This window comes from Hyla sarda, chromosome 4, assembly GCF_029499605.1.
Source record: "Hyla sarda isolate aHylSar1 chromosome 4, aHylSar1.hap1, whole genome shotgun sequence".
Taxonomy (NCBI): Eukaryota; Metazoa; Chordata; class Amphibia; order Anura; family Hylidae; genus Hyla; species Hyla sarda.
This window is the reverse complement of record NC_079192.1, coordinates 98,529,869-98,545,871: the sequence shown is the minus strand read 5'-3', so window position 1 is coordinate 98,545,871 and position 16,003 is coordinate 98,529,869. Positions and strand designations below refer to the sequence as shown.

General features: G+C 43.8%; 1 protein-coding gene across 3 annotated transcripts in view; it reads right to left on the bottom strand.

Annotated features, from left to right (window-relative positions):
* Positions 1 to 15,799, bottom strand: part of IGDCC4 (immunoglobulin superfamily DCC subclass member 4) — a 105,751-nt gene extending 89,952 nt beyond the window's left edge. The window contains exon 1 of one of the 3 annotated variants that reach the window (XM_056571727.1): positions 15,516 to 15,799. In XM_056571727.1, the coding sequence (XP_056427702.1) occupies positions 15,516 to 15,591 (76 nt within the window). In that variant the 5' untranslated portion in view covers positions 15,592 to 15,799. The remainder of the gene's footprint in view (positions 1 to 15,515) is intronic. The other 2 variants (XM_056571725.1, XM_056571728.1) reach the window with 2 other exon arrangements.
* Between the last annotated feature and the right edge of the window lie 204 nt (positions 15,800 to 16,003).

Below are 16,003 nucleotides of genomic sequence, written 5' to 3'. Positions count from 1 at the left end.
ATATAGTCTGGGAGCAGATGGAAGCCAATTAAGCTAATTGGGCCAGGCACCAATCATTGGTGCACTGGCCCTTTAAGTCTCAGAGAGCTGGCGCGCGCGCGCCCTAGAGAGCGGAGCCGCGCGCGCCAGCACATGACAGCAGAGGACCGGGACGGGTAAGTGACCTGGGATGCGACTCGCGAGCGGGCGCGTCCCGCTGTGCGAATCGCATCCCCGACGGCCATGTCAGTGCAGCGCTCCCGGTCAGCGGGACTGACCGGGGCGCTGCAGGGAGAGAGACGCCGTGAGCGCTCCGGGGAGGAGCGGGGACCCGGAGCGCTAGGCGTAACAAAAATGGCTAAACTATGCGCTGCAATTCCGCACTGAACCTCTTTTATTGCAAGTGGGAGTATTGCACAAGGAGAAGATGAGTTCTATGTGCTTCCTCATTGCACTTCTGAACTTCTTCTAGGTCTCCCTTGGCTACAACGTCAAGCCCCGGCTCTAGACTGGCAAGCTAGGAAATCACCCACTGGGGGTCCTACTGCCAGAACCATTTTCTGGTGACTCTGCAACCCAAGAGTGTCTCGCTGCCTCATTCCTTGCTGCCTCTTCCTTATCAGGACTTTACAGATGTGTTCTGCGAAAAGCAGGCTGAAAGTCTTCCTCCACACAGTCCCTATGATTGCCCGATTGACCTTCTGCCTGGGACTACACCTCCCTGAGGAAGAATCTACCCCTTGTCTGTACCTGAAACATAAGCTATGGCTCCATACATCAAGGAGAATCTCCAGAAGGACTTCATCGAGAAATCCTCCTCCCCTGCCAGTGCTGCATTCTTCTTTGTGGAAAAAAATTACGTCTCTCTACACCCTTGTATTGATTACCGGGGACTTAATAACGTCACTGTCAAGAACCGATACCCCTTGCAGGGTGCCAAAATCTTCTCTAAGCTGGATCTGCGAGGAGCGTACAACCTCATTAGAATACGGGAAGGAGACGAATGGAAGACGGCTTTTAATACCCATGATGGGCACTTCGAGTACCTAGTGATGCCATTTGGTCTCTGTAACGCCCCGGCCGTTTTCCAAGAATTTGTCAATGACATCTTCCGTGATCTTCTCTACACATGTGTCGTGGTCTATCTGGATGATATCCTGATCTTCTCATCCAACTTGGAGCTTCATCACACACACACATGTACGACAAGTCCTACGGTGCCTACGGAACAATCGTCTCCACACAAAACTCAAGAAATGCCTCTTCGAGAAGACAAGTCTTCCGTTTCTTGGATATATAGTCTCCAATCAAGGCCTCTTGATGGACCCTCCCTGATAAGTTGTCTTTGGTTCTTAACTGGCCTTGACCTACTGGCCTGCAGGCTATACAATGCTTTTTGGGGTTTGCCAATTATTATCGACAGTTTATTCCACACTTTTCCTCCTTGGTTGCTCCGATTCCTCCTTGGTGGCTCTTACTAAGAAGAAAAGTAACCCCAAATCCTGCCCTCCTGAGGCTGAAGAAGCTTTCTCCCGATTGAAATCGGCGCTTGCCTCTGCTCCAGTTTTACCGAGACCTGACCCAGAAAATCCCTTCTTCCTCGAAGTAGATGCCTTTTCGATAGGAGCTGGAGCTATTCTGACCCAAAAGACCTCCAGGGGTAAAACCATGACTTGTGTTTTTTTCTCCAAGACCTTTTCATCTGCCGAGAGGAATTATTCCATTGGATATAGTGAACTATCGGCCATTAAGCTCGCCTTGGAAGAATGGCGTCACCTACTCAAAGGCTCAACTCATACAGTCAGTATCTTCACAGACCATAAGAACCTTTTGTACCTTCAGTCCGCTCAGTGTCTGAATCCCCGGCAGGCCAGGTGGTCCCTTTTCTTCTCCAGTTTCAATTTCCTAATCCATTTTCGGCCCGCAGATAAGAATATCAAGGCCGATGCTCTCTCCAGGGCTTCACATGTGGTGGGTTTGGACTCCTCCCCTCGGCACATAGTTCCTCCTGAACGTTTGGGCTCTGTCGCACCTCTTGACCTACAGCAAGTTCCACCTGGGAAGTCTTTTGTACCATCCCACATAGAATTAATGTATTGAATTGGGGACATCCTTCTCTATTGGCCGGGCACACCCAAATTCAAAAGTCTACTCAGCTCATCTCTCGTCATTATTGGTGGCCGAACATGGAACGCGATGTTTCTGATTTTGTCCGTTCCTGCACTACTTGTGCCAGAGACAAGACTCCATGTCTTAAGCATGCAGGCCTTCTTCAACCTTTGCCCATTCCAGAGTGCCCTTGGACACACATCGCCATGGACTTCATCACTGATCTACCATCCTCTAACAACACAGTCATCTGGGTTGTCAAAGATCGTTTCTCCAAAATGTCCCATTTTGTTCCTTTGCCTGGATTTCCCTCTGCTCCTCAGCTGGCGGATAAATTCTTCAGGCATATTTTTTGTTTACATGGTTTGCTGTTACACATTGTCTCTGACTGAGGGGTACAATTTGTCTCCAAATTCTGGCGGGCGCTCTGTTCACGCCTCAAAGTCAAATTGGACTTTTCTTCTGCTTATCACCCACAGGCCAATGGCCAGGTAGAGAGAGTGAACCAAATTCTGGGTGACTGCCTCCATCACAATTGGGCCAATTTGTTGCCATGGGCTGAGTTTTCTTATAATCACTGGGACTAAAAGATCTCCATTCTTCATTGTCTATGGCCGCCATCCTCGCCCTCTTCTTCCTCTTTCTTCCGGTGTACCGGCTGTGGATGACCAGATCCAGGATTTCATGACTATTTGGAAGGAAACTCAATGGTCCTTGGTACACCCCTCTACCCTTATGAAGTCTCACGTAGACAAGAGAAAGAGATCACCTCCAATTTTCTCTCCTGGTGATAAAGTTTGGTTGTCTGCCAAATACGTTCGACTGAAGATCCCCAGCTACAGACTTGTTGCTCGGTCCTTTTAGGATCTTACGTCAAATCAATCCAGTCTCCTATAAGCTCTGCCTGCCTCCTTCCTTACGCATTCCAAATTCCTTCCACATCTCTCTCCTCAAGCCACTGGTCCTCAACCGTTTCTCCAGGGCAAAGTCTCTCCTACTCCCGTGTCCGGCGCTGCCGATGTTTTTGAGGTTAAGGAGATTCTTGCCACCAAGACCATCAGGGGGAAACGGTACTTCTTGGTGTATTGGAAGGGTTTTGACCCTGAGGAGAGGTCCTGGGAACCTGACGAGAACATCTTAGATCGGGACCTGGTGCTGAGGTTCCTGCAGCCCAAAAAGAGGGGGAGACCTAAGGGGTGGGTACTGTTACAAGCAGCACTGCGGCCAGACGTGGTGACAGCAAGCGCACTCTTGCCCCTTCCTCCCGTGCTGGCTCGAACGCCGGGCCGTCACTCACCTTCCCGCGTCTCTGTCACCTCCGCTGTCCCTGGTCGCCGGCGTGTGCGTCCCTGCCTCCTTGGGCACGCGTGCGCCGGCTTCCTGTGATTTAAAGGACCAACGCACCATTGATTGGTGCTTGTCTGGTCCTGATCTTATTTAACCCTGCACTTCCTCTTGACCCCTGCCGGATTTTTGTGCCATTACTGCTAAGAGAAAGCGTACCATTTGTGTCTTGCCTTGCTGTGTATCTCATCTCTTGCTATGTGACCTGACCTTGCTTCAGTACCGCCAGTCCTGACCTCCTGCCTGTCCCGCACTACAACTCCATCTCTTTCCTTCTGTGCCACGCATCTCCTCAGCAGCCGTTGTGGATGAGTTGTGCCAGGGATAGCAACCTGGGAGCCGCCTGCCTCTACAAGTCCATTCCGCTTTGCGGCAGGCTCTGGTGAAAACCAGCGGCTCCTTAGACTCTGCTCCCTGGTATGGCTCACGCCATCATTCACAACAGGTATAGTGGATCCACACCACCTGCCGTTACACTCCGCCTTAGATGTGAGCGATGTTCATGTCTGGGATACCTCTTTAATGCTTCTCACAGGAGTTTGCTACAGTCATACCTAGTCTTGACAGTCTTGTATTAGTTATACACGCTAGGGGCTGTTGACATCACTTTTCAGCTATACTTTGCTAATATATACAGTAGAAGCTAATATATACAGTAGAAGCTAATATATACAGTAGAAGCATGCCTGCTGTGTGCCCATAGGGTACAACAGACCAAACTTAATCGACTTGTGACTATGTTTTGTCTGTTTTTCACCATTACACTTTATTGGCCAGTGTAGTAGTCTACCATTTTTTTCTTACATGTATAACAGACCATACATGGTCACAAGTAGACTACATTTGCTATGTTATGCCCTATGGGATGCTGCGCACAGTGCGCACAGTGACAGCTCAGGAGGACGCCGCCAGAGCCAGAAGTAGCGTGGACCGCGGACCCCGGGAACAGGTAACTATAAAACCGTGAATGGGGGAGGGCAATGGGGCAGCGGCTGCGGTGGTCTCTGGCCGGGACGGTGCGGTGGTGGGGGGGGGGGGGCGGTTGCGGTGATAAGACTCCGGAGGACCCCAGGACAGGCAGGGGGAGAGAAGCGGGTGGCAGCGGCGGTCTCTGGCATTGGAAAAGCCGCTGCAGTTCATTGATTTAAAGCGCCCGCTTTAAATCAATGATCTGCAGCGGTGTCGCCGGAGGGTGGATAAATAGCCGATAACTTATATCGGTATAAGTTATCGGCTATCGGCCCTAACCTCCACAGAGTATCGGTATCAGCCCTAAAAAATCGATATCCGTCGATCCCTAGTATATACCCTTAAAACAGTGTTTCCCAACCAGAGTGCCTTCGGCTGTCCGGGCATGCTGGGAGTTGTAGTTTTGCAACAGCTGGAGGCATCCTTGTTGGGAAACAGTGCCTTAACACAAGCACTTCCAATGTGTGCTCCCGATTCTCTATTACCTTTGGAGTTGGATGCTGATCTGGAGTCAAAGTGGGAATTGGCGCTATAGGAGAAGGAAGTTTGGTTTACTGACATCACAGTACCAAAACTGTAAACAGGTATACACTGATACATTGTAGGACACCACCAGGAAAGGAGAGAGACTAAGTTACTATTCATAGTACAAAGTTGGAAACTTCTAGTTTGTTTAGTTCTAGAAATCACAATTACATTTGTGTATAAGACAATCTATAATAACAGTGTATTATTTCACAGGCCAATGTTTGAACATTGAGAAATCAATTGCTGGGAACGTTCGTGACTATAAGAATAGGGGCCATAGTCCCCTAAATATAAGCCAGCAGGACAGAGAAGGAGAAAATAAAGGAAACGATTAATGCCTGGGCATGCTCCGTTCTTCTTCATAGAAAGTAGGTAAAGAGCCAAAGGGCTGGTTCACATCACATTTTCTCCCAAACGGGAGCGCATACGGCAGGGGGGAGCTAAAACCTTGTGCTCCCGTATGCCTTTCTATGCGCTCCCGTATGTAATTAATTTCAATGAGCCGACCGGAGTGAAACGTTCGGTCCGGACGGCTAATATTTGCGCAATATGCGCTTTTCCCCGGACCTAAAACTGTGGTCAACCATGGTTTTAGGTCCGGTTGTAAAAGCGCATACGGCACAAAATTGAGCCGACCGGACCAAACATTTCACTCCGGCCGGCTCATTGAAATGAATTACATACGGGAGCGCATAGAAAGGTATACGGGGGCGCGAGGTTTTAGCTTCCCCCTGCAGTATGCTCTCCCGTATGGGGGAAAACGTGATGTGAACCCAGCCTAAGCATGAGAACAGCTGTATTAGGCCTCACTCATGCTCAGCAGTCATTCCACAGAAAGCAACACCACTACTACAAATAATGTACACATAGTAACCACCAATGGTTTCAGCATCTGGATCCTATGTATTATAACTTCTTATAATACATAGAATATTGTTACCAGTCAGCAAAGCTTTCTTAAAGAAGCAGTTCTATGAAATGTTCCCAGAACTATGGAAACAGCTTTACCGTACAAGCTGTAAGTTCAGCAATTTTACCTGTTGAAGCCAATAAGGCGCAAAAATCGCAAGAGTTGATGTTTTCCCACAGTGAACACAAACATACAAAGTATAACCAAGGTCTTAAAGGACAACTCAGGGCTCCTGTCCATATGGCTGCCATATATTCAGTATCTCCCTGTGTTAGGGTAAGGAAAGAGGTGCTGAATGGTTACCATTTTCCTAACATATATTTGGGCCCTTTGCTTCTACCAGATCACCAATGGTTTCAGCATCTGGATCCTCATTTAGAGGTTATAAAAATAGAACATCAACGTTCAGCCAACAAAAGTGTAGTGACTTCCGCAGAAGGCACAGCTCTATCTGACAATAAACATAACCACAATGGCCATAGCTAATAAAATATTAGATGAAAATTGATTGATTGATTGATTGATTGATAGGTAGATAGATAGATATGAGATAGAAGATAGATAGATAGATAGATAGATATGAAATAGATAGATATGAGATAGATAGATAGATATGAGATAGATAGATATGAGATAGATAGATAGATAGATAGATAGATATGAGATAGATAGATAGATAGATAGATATGAGATAGATAGATATGAGATAGATAGATAGATAGATAGGTAGATAGATAGATATGAGATAGATAGATAGATAGATAGATATGAGATAGATAGATATGAGATAGATAGATATGAGATAGATAGATAGATAGATAATGAACAGGGGACAGTGAGTCACAAACAAGACTTCTCGGACACATTCCCAGATAGAGTACACCAACCCAATTTCGATAGATAGATAATAGATAGATAGATAGATAACCAAAGAAGATAACCTGTTGCTAGATAGATAGATAGATAGATAGATAGATAGATAGATAGATAAATAGATAGATAGTCCAACAAAAAGTACCTTGCAGCACTCCATAAAGGGAAAAAAGTGGGTAGCTTTATTCAATCTAGTGTCAAAAAATGCAATGTTTCAGCGGCCCATGCAGCCTTCATTAAGCATAATATATTATAGATAGATATATATGATAGATAAATAGATAGATAGAGATATATAGATAGATGATAGATAGATGATAGATAGATAGATAGATAGATAGATAGATAGATAGATAGATATGAGATAGATAGATAGATAGATAGATAGATAGATAGATAGATATGAGATAGATAGATAGATAGATAGATAGATACTGTAGACAGATAGTAAGATAATTAGGAGGGAGATGGATGGATAGACAGACATGATAGACAGACAGACAGACAGACAGATAGATAGATAGATAGATAGATAGATAGACAGATAGGAGATAGATAGATAGATATATACTGTAGATAGATAGATAGATAGATAGATAGATAGATAGATAGATAGATAGGAGATAGATAAATAGATAGACAGAGAGATAGATAGATACTGTAGATAGATAGATACTGTAGACAGATAGTAAGATAATTAGGAGGCAGATGGATGGACATACAGACAGACAGACAGACAGATAGATAGATAGATAGATAGATAGATAGATACTATAGATTGATTAAAAAAAATGGATATACATAAATAGATACTGTAGACAGATAGATACTGTAGGTATATAGACTAAATAAATAAGAGATAAATAGATATGTAAGACAGCAAATTTGATCATAGTGACAAAGAGGCTTCATTTTCCTACTAAAGACCATGCGGATCATGTATGTAAACAAATACCTGATAGTAAATAAAACACATGTAACAATTTATGTTTTCATTCAAATCTTTGTTAAAAAAAAAAAAAAAAAAAAAAAAAAGACTCTGAATAGCCTGCAAGCCTTCGTGCTTCTGTATCAATTTCCCTGAAACAAGCAGGGGCTGAGCATTGACTGCACCAATCTGTCACTGTGTCAGTTCTTCGATACCGCCATAAATAAGAGGCAACATATGCCCTGTCTATATATTAATAAATCAACACGTCAGTGGAGCCCTGCCATTATATCAGGTCAAGTTATACATGAGCGTACGGGTGCACGGAGAGAGAGAACTGTAATATACAGACATTTCAATGTGCCAGCGCGGTGGTAAGAACACAGGGCCAGTGCATGGACACACCTGTAATAGAAGAGCCAGTCGCTGTTATAGGTAGTTATATCTGAATATATCCATGTATATATAGACAGCTAATACATATTTAGGTCATTGTAATAGTGTCATATCTTTAACTCAGTGTTCCCAACCAGCGTGCCTCCAGCTGTTGCAAAACGTCAACTCCCAGCTTGCCCGGACAGCCGAAGGCTGTCCGGGCAAGATGGGAGTTGACGTTTTGCAACAGCTGGAGGTACACTGGTTGGGATCACTGCTTTAACCCCACAGTCTTTACAATATTATGATAGGGTAGGGTTATGATATATGAGGATCTCATTGTGTCTGTGTCTTTTCATGACCCTCCATTCTATCAGCTTAGTTTACACAATAACGTGTTAGCGTACAGATAGCCCTATAAGAGATGAGCATGTCACTGTGCCAGCAGCTTGTCAAGACCCCCTACCATTACATCAGAGCAGTTTACACAAGACTGTATCAGTGCATGGATAGACCTGCAATACCGGAGCATGTCACCGTGCCAGTGTCTTGTCATAACCCAGTGCCATCACACTGATCAACCGTATTATAAAACACACTGGCCAAAAATGGTGTACTTTGTGGCTCCACAGACCTATACACAGCAAGTGATGCACTATGTGTGCTGACACCTTTTTATTATTGATAGCATTAAGTTTTACATACATTTTTGCAATGGTTCTATGGGATCAAACCAGATGGGCTAGCCTTTACTCCATACATGTATCAAAGAGGTGTCCATGACCCTGTTGCAGGTTGACTGGTTGCCCTTACTTTGGCCACATTGGTAGGTACTAGGGATCGACCGATATTGAATTTTTAGGGCCGATACCGATACTCTGTGGAGGTTAGGGCCGATGGCCGATAACTTATGCCTATATTCCGGTACAAGTTATCGGCTATTTAACTCAACTCCCCACCTCCCCCGGCGACACCACTGCAGATCATAGATCTAAAGCGGACGCTTTAAATCAATGAACTGCAGAGGCTTTTGCAGTGCCAGAAACCATCGCTGCCGCCACCCGCTTCTCCCCCTGCCTGTCCTGGGGTCCTCCTGAGTCCTATCACCGCCAACGCACCCCCCCACCACCACCGCCACCACTGCCCCATTGACTCCCCCATTCCCGGTTTTAAAATTACCTGTTCCCGGGGTCCGCGGTCCGCGCTACTTCTGGCTCCGGCGGCGTCCTCCTGAGCTGTCTAACTGTGCGCACTGACGGTGACATCGCGTTGAGGACGTCACTCGTCATTGCGCAGCGCACAGCATAACACAGGACGCCGCAGAAGCCAGAAGTAGCGCGGGCCCCCGGGAACAGGTAATTATAAAACCGGGGATGGGGGAGGCAATGGGGCAGTGCGGTGGGGGGGTGCGGTGGTGGTGGGTGCGGCGCGGTGGTGGAGGGTGCGGTGCAGTGGGGGCGGGGCGGGTCATTATCGGATTATCGGCAAGGTAATTGCCAATACTGATAACGTCCAAAATTGTGAATATTGGCCGATATCAGCCAAACCGATAATCGGTCGATCTCTAGTAGGTACTAACCACTATATAGAAGGAACATCCCACAGGACCTGTCATTTTGGAGACGCTCTGACCCAGTTATTCAGTCATTACAAATTGGCCCATATTCACTAGACCTAAAATACATGATAATGTCATCGTGCCGGTGTCTTGACCCTCTGAAATCACGAGCACGTCATTGCTGCATTCTGCCATTACATCCATGTCTTTTATACATGGCTACAGAATAGGATAGTGTCATAAAGCCAGTGTCATGTTACTGTCCTATGTAACTCTATTAGGGCAGTTCATAGAAGAATGTGGCAAGATATTACTAGATCTTTCATAGAGAATCATGTCACTGTGCCAGTGTCTAGTCATATCGCATTAGGTTACACAAGAATGTATCCGTGTATGGATAGACCTGTTACATATTATGTCCTCATTCTTCATTTATCAGTGAAGGACCAACCTGGAATGTCATAAAACCTGGGTGATGTTATTACCCTCTGCCATTGTACTATTGTCATTGATTGTTAGAGTCACGTCACTGCCTTCTGTCATCTGTACATGTATGACTGAGTATGTAATAGAGCCAGTGCCGTGTTATAACCCTGTGTTATCCTATATACACTGCTCATAAAAACTAAAGGGAACACTTAACACAATGTAACTCCAAGTCAATGACACTTCTGTGAAATCACACTGTCCACTCAGGAAGAAACACTGATTGACAATCAATTTCACATGCTGTTGTGCAAATGGAACAGACAACAGGTGGAAACTATAGGCAATTAGCAAGACACCCCCAATAAAGGAGTGGTTCTGCAGGTGGTGACCACAGAACACTTCTCAGTTCCTATGCTTCCTGGCTGATGTTTTGGTCACTTTTGAATGCTGGAGGTGCTTTCACTCTAGTGGTAGCATGAGACGGAGTCTACAACCCACACAAGTGGCTCAGGTAGTGCAGCTTATCCAGGATGGCACATCAATGCGAGCTGTGGTACGGTTTGCTGTGTCTGTCAGCGTAGTGTCCAGAGCATGGAGGCACTACCAGGAGACAGGCCAGTACATGTCCAGGAGATGTGGAGGAGGCAATAGGAGAGCAACAACCCAGCAACAGGACCGCTACCTCCGACTTTGTGCAAGGAGGAGCAGGAGGAGCACTGCCAGAGCCCTGGAAAATGACCTCCAGCAGGCCACAAATGTGCATGGGTCCACTCATGCCCAGGCATTGTAGGGAGGTCATACGGGCACGTGGAGGTCACACACACTACTGAGCCTCATTTTGACTTGTTTTAAGGACATTACATCAAAGTTGGATCAGCCTGTAGTGTGGTTTTGATTTTGAGTGTGACTCCATATCCAGACCTCCATGGGTTGATAAATGTGATTTCCATTGATAATTTTTGTGTGATTTGTTGTCAGCACATTCAACTATGTAAAGACGAAAGTATTTCATATGATTAGTTCATTCATTCAGATCTAGGATGTGTTATCTTAGTGTTCCCTTTATTTTTTTTGAGCAGTGTATATCATTACAAGGATTGACCTGTAATATGTCTGAGGATCAGTATCACATTATAATCCCATGTTATTCTATCAGAGTAGTGGCTACATAACTATATCAGTACATGGACTGGCCTGAAGGATATAGTATGTCACAGAGTACCTCAGGGTGGCCTATATATAAGTATAATAGTATATGGACTGACCTATAATATGTCTGTGTTGTTGTCATAGTAAGTGCCATGTTATAACCCTGTGTCATTCAGGATAGTTGATAGATGACTATAATATATGAACTGACCTGTAATATGTCTCAGAGTCAGTGTCTTATTCATGACTACTGCATACAGGTGAAATTCGAAAAATGTGAATATCGTGCAAAAGTCCATTATATTTCATTAATGCAACTTAAAAGGAAAGGAAGCATGAAGTGCTCCCAAATCTCCTGGTAGACGGATGCATTGATCCTGGACTTAATGAAGCCCAGTGACCAACACCAGCAGATGACAGGGCTCCCCAAATCATATCATATATTGGGGATTTGGGGTATTCATGAGCTGTAACCATAATCATCACATGACAAATCACGGCTATACATTAGTTTCACATTTTAAGTTGCATAACTGAAATAAATTAACTTTGCACAATATTCTAATATTTCACCTGTATGACATGGACTAGTCCTGTGCCATTCTGTCAAGATAGTGTATATGACTATATCAGTACATGATATATATCAGGACTGACCTGTGATATAGCTCAGAGTCAGTGTCGTGTTATTACTGTGTCACTGTCTGAGGATGGCCATACATGACTACTATATATCATTATATGGACTGACCTGTAATACATCTCAGTGTTATTACTGTGTCACTGTCTGAGGATGACCATACGTGACTACTATATATCATTATATGGACTGACCTGTAATACATCTCAGTGTTATTACTGTGTCACTGTCTGAGGATGACCATACATGACTACTATATATCATTATATGGACTGACCTGTATTACATCTCAATGTTATTACTGTATCACTGTCTGAGGATTACCATACATGACTACTATATATCATTATATGGACTGACCTGTAATACATCTCAGTGTTATTACTGTATCACTGTCTGAGGATGGCCATACATGACTACTATATATCATTATATGGACTGACCTGTATTACATCTCAATGTTATTACTGTATCACTGTCTGAGGATGGCCATACATGACTACTATATATCGTTATATGGACTGACCTGTATTACATCTCAATGTTATTACTGTATCACTGTCTGAGGATGACCATACATGACTACTATATATCGTTATATGGACTGACCTGTATTACATCTCAATGTTATTACTGTATCACTGTCTGAGGATGACCATACATGACTACTATATATCATTATATGGACTGACCTGTATTACATCTCAATGTTATTACTGTATCACTGTCTGAGGATGGCCATACGTGACTACTATATATCATTATATGGACTGACCTGTATTACATCTCAATGTTATTACTGTATCACTGTCTGAGGATGGCCATACGTGACTACTATATATCAGTATATGGACTGACCTGTATTACATCTCAATGTTATTACTGTATCACTGTCTGAGGATGGCCATACATGACTACTATATATCGTTATATGGACTGACCTGTAATACATCTCAGTGTTATTACTGTATCACTGTCTGAGGATGACCATACATGACTACTATATATCATTATATGGACTGACCAGTATTACATCTCAATGTTATTACTGTATCACTGTATGAGAATGGCCATACATGACTACTATATATCGTTATATGGACTGACCTGTATTACATCTCAATGTTATTACTGTATCACTGTCTGAGGATGGCCATACATGACTACTATATATCGTTATATGGACTGACCAGTATTACATCTCAATGTTATTACTGTATCACTGTCTGAGGATGGCCATACGTGACTACTATATATCAGTATATGGACTGACCTGTATTACATCTCAATGTTATTACTGTATCACTGTCTGAGGATGGCCATACATGACTACTATATATCATTATATGGACTGACCTGTAATACATCTCAGTGTTATTACTGTGTCACTGTCTGAGGATGACCATACATGACTACTATATATCATTATATGGACTGACCTGTATTACATCTCAATGTTATTACTGTATCACTGTCTGAGGATTACCATACATGACTACTATATATCATTATATGGACTGACCTGTAATACATCTCAGTGTTATTACTGTATCACTGTCTGAGGATGGCCATACATGACTACTATATATCATTATATGGACTGACCTGTATTACATCTCAATGTTATTACTGTATCACTGTCTGAGGATGGCCATACATGACTACTATATATCGTTATATGGACTGACCTGTATTACATCTCAATGTTATTACTGTATCACTGTCTGAGGATGACCATACATGACTACTATATATCGTTATATGGACTGACCTGTATTACATCTCAATGTTATTACTGTATCACTGTCTGAGGATGACCATACATGACTACTATATATCATTATATGGACTGACCTGTATTACATCTCAATGTTATTACTGTATCACTGTCTGAGGATGGCCATACGTGACTACTATATATCATTATATGGACTGACCTGTATTACATCTCAATGTTATTACTGTATCACTGTCTGAGGATGGCCATACGTGACTACTATATATCAGTATATGGACTGACCTGTATTACATCTCAATGTTATTACTGTATCACTGTCTGAGGATGGCCATACATGACTACTATATATCGTTATATGGACTGACCTGTAATACATCTCAGTGTTATTACTGTATCACTGTCTGAGGATGACCATACATGACTACTATATATCATTATATGGACTGACCAGTATTACATCTCAATGTTATTACTGTATCACTGTATGAGAATGGCCATACATGACTACTATATATCGTTATATGGACTGACCTGTATTACATCTCAATGTTATTACTGTATCACTGTCTGAGGATGGCCATACATGACTACTATATATCGTTATATGGACTGACCAGTATTACATCTCAATGTTATTACTGTATCACTGTCTGAGAATGGCCATACATGACTGCTATATATCAGTACACGGACTGACCTGTAATATGTCTCAGTGTCATATTATAACTGTATCTTCAGTATAGCCCATATGTGACTACTATATATCAGTACATGGACTGACCTGTAATATGTCTGTGTCATGTTAAAAATGTATTATTCTATCAGAATAGCCCATATGTGACTTCTATATATGAGTACACGGACTGACCTGTAATATATCTCAGTGTCATATTATAACTGTATAGCCCATACATGACTACTATATATCAGTACACGGACTGACCTGTAATATATCTCAGTGTCATATTATAACTGTATAGCCCATACATGACTACTATATATCAGTACACGGACTGACCTGTAATATATCTCAGTGTCATATTATAACTGTATAGCCCATACATGACTACTATATATCAGTACACGGACTGACCTGTAATATGTCTCAGTGTCAGTACCATGTTAAAAATATATTATTCTATCAGAATAGCCCATATGTGACTTCTATATATCAGTACACGGACTGATCTGTAATATATCTCAGTGTCATATTATAACTGTATAGCCCATACATGACTACTATATATCAGTACACGGACTGACCTGTAATATATCTCAGTGTCATATTATAACTGTATAGCCCATACATGACTACTATATATCAGTACACGGACTGATCTGTAATATGTCTCAGTGTCAGTACCATGTTAAAAATATATTATTCTATCAGAATAGCCCATATGTGACTTCTATATATCAGTACACGGACTGATCTGTAATATGTCTCAGTATCAGTGTCATGATTTAACCCTTTGATATCAAGGTAGCTCCTACATGGACTGAAGCAATATTGACCATGCACTATGCAGTGGTCTTCAACCTGCGGACCTCCAGATGTTTCAAAACTACAACTCCCAGCATGCCCGGACAGCCGAAGGCTGTCCGGGCATGCTGGGAGTTGTAGTTTTGCAACATCTGGAGGTCTGCAGGTTGAAGACCACTGCACTATAGGATCATGGCATAGAGCTAGAAAAGCTGAATGGCAACCCACAGATAAGACAGGCATGTCCACAGCTCATGCATGTGCCCCATGTGATTTACTGCCACTGGCACATTTCAAGAATGCAGCAGCCATTTATCCTGGCATGCCTGGTGGTGGTAATGCACCTTTTCCATAAGGGTTTGGGAGGAGGCAGCACCATCATTCCTCATCATCCTCCTCCAGCCTCTCTGCACCCTGTGTACCCCTAAAGACTGGTGAATGGGGGCAGATTCCGACAACACCCCCCTTCTTTATGGGCAGCACCAAATCCCAGCAGCACTCACCTCCAGCAGCCACCAGCAGCAGCAGCAGCAGGATGCATCCAGCCCAGTGCAGTCCCCAGAGCAGAGACAGCGCCATGTAGTGATCAGGACCCCCTCCTCCTCCTCCTGCCAGGCTGCCTGCTCCCCTCTCTCACCAGCCCGGGGATGCAGAGAGGGGCTCCCTCTCCCTCCAGTCAGACGCCATCTTGTACAAGTTTTTCTCCTCTTTTTTTTAACCCCCTTTCTGTTTATTTAGGCAGCTGGTATCTAAGTGTCCTTCTGCTGCCATCTATTGGTTAGAGAGCCAGTCTGAGGACATCTCCACTGTCTCATTCTAACAAAGGGGTCACATGTTTGGGAGAAGCTGCTCCCCACCCCGTCACTAATCACACAGAGCTGGAGGGGTGAGGAGGGGACATTACTGATGTCAGGAAGAGCTGGGGGGGGGGGGGGGGGAGGCCACAAGGGGTTAATCCAGCTCAGCACCCTGAACTTAAGGGGGGGGGCAC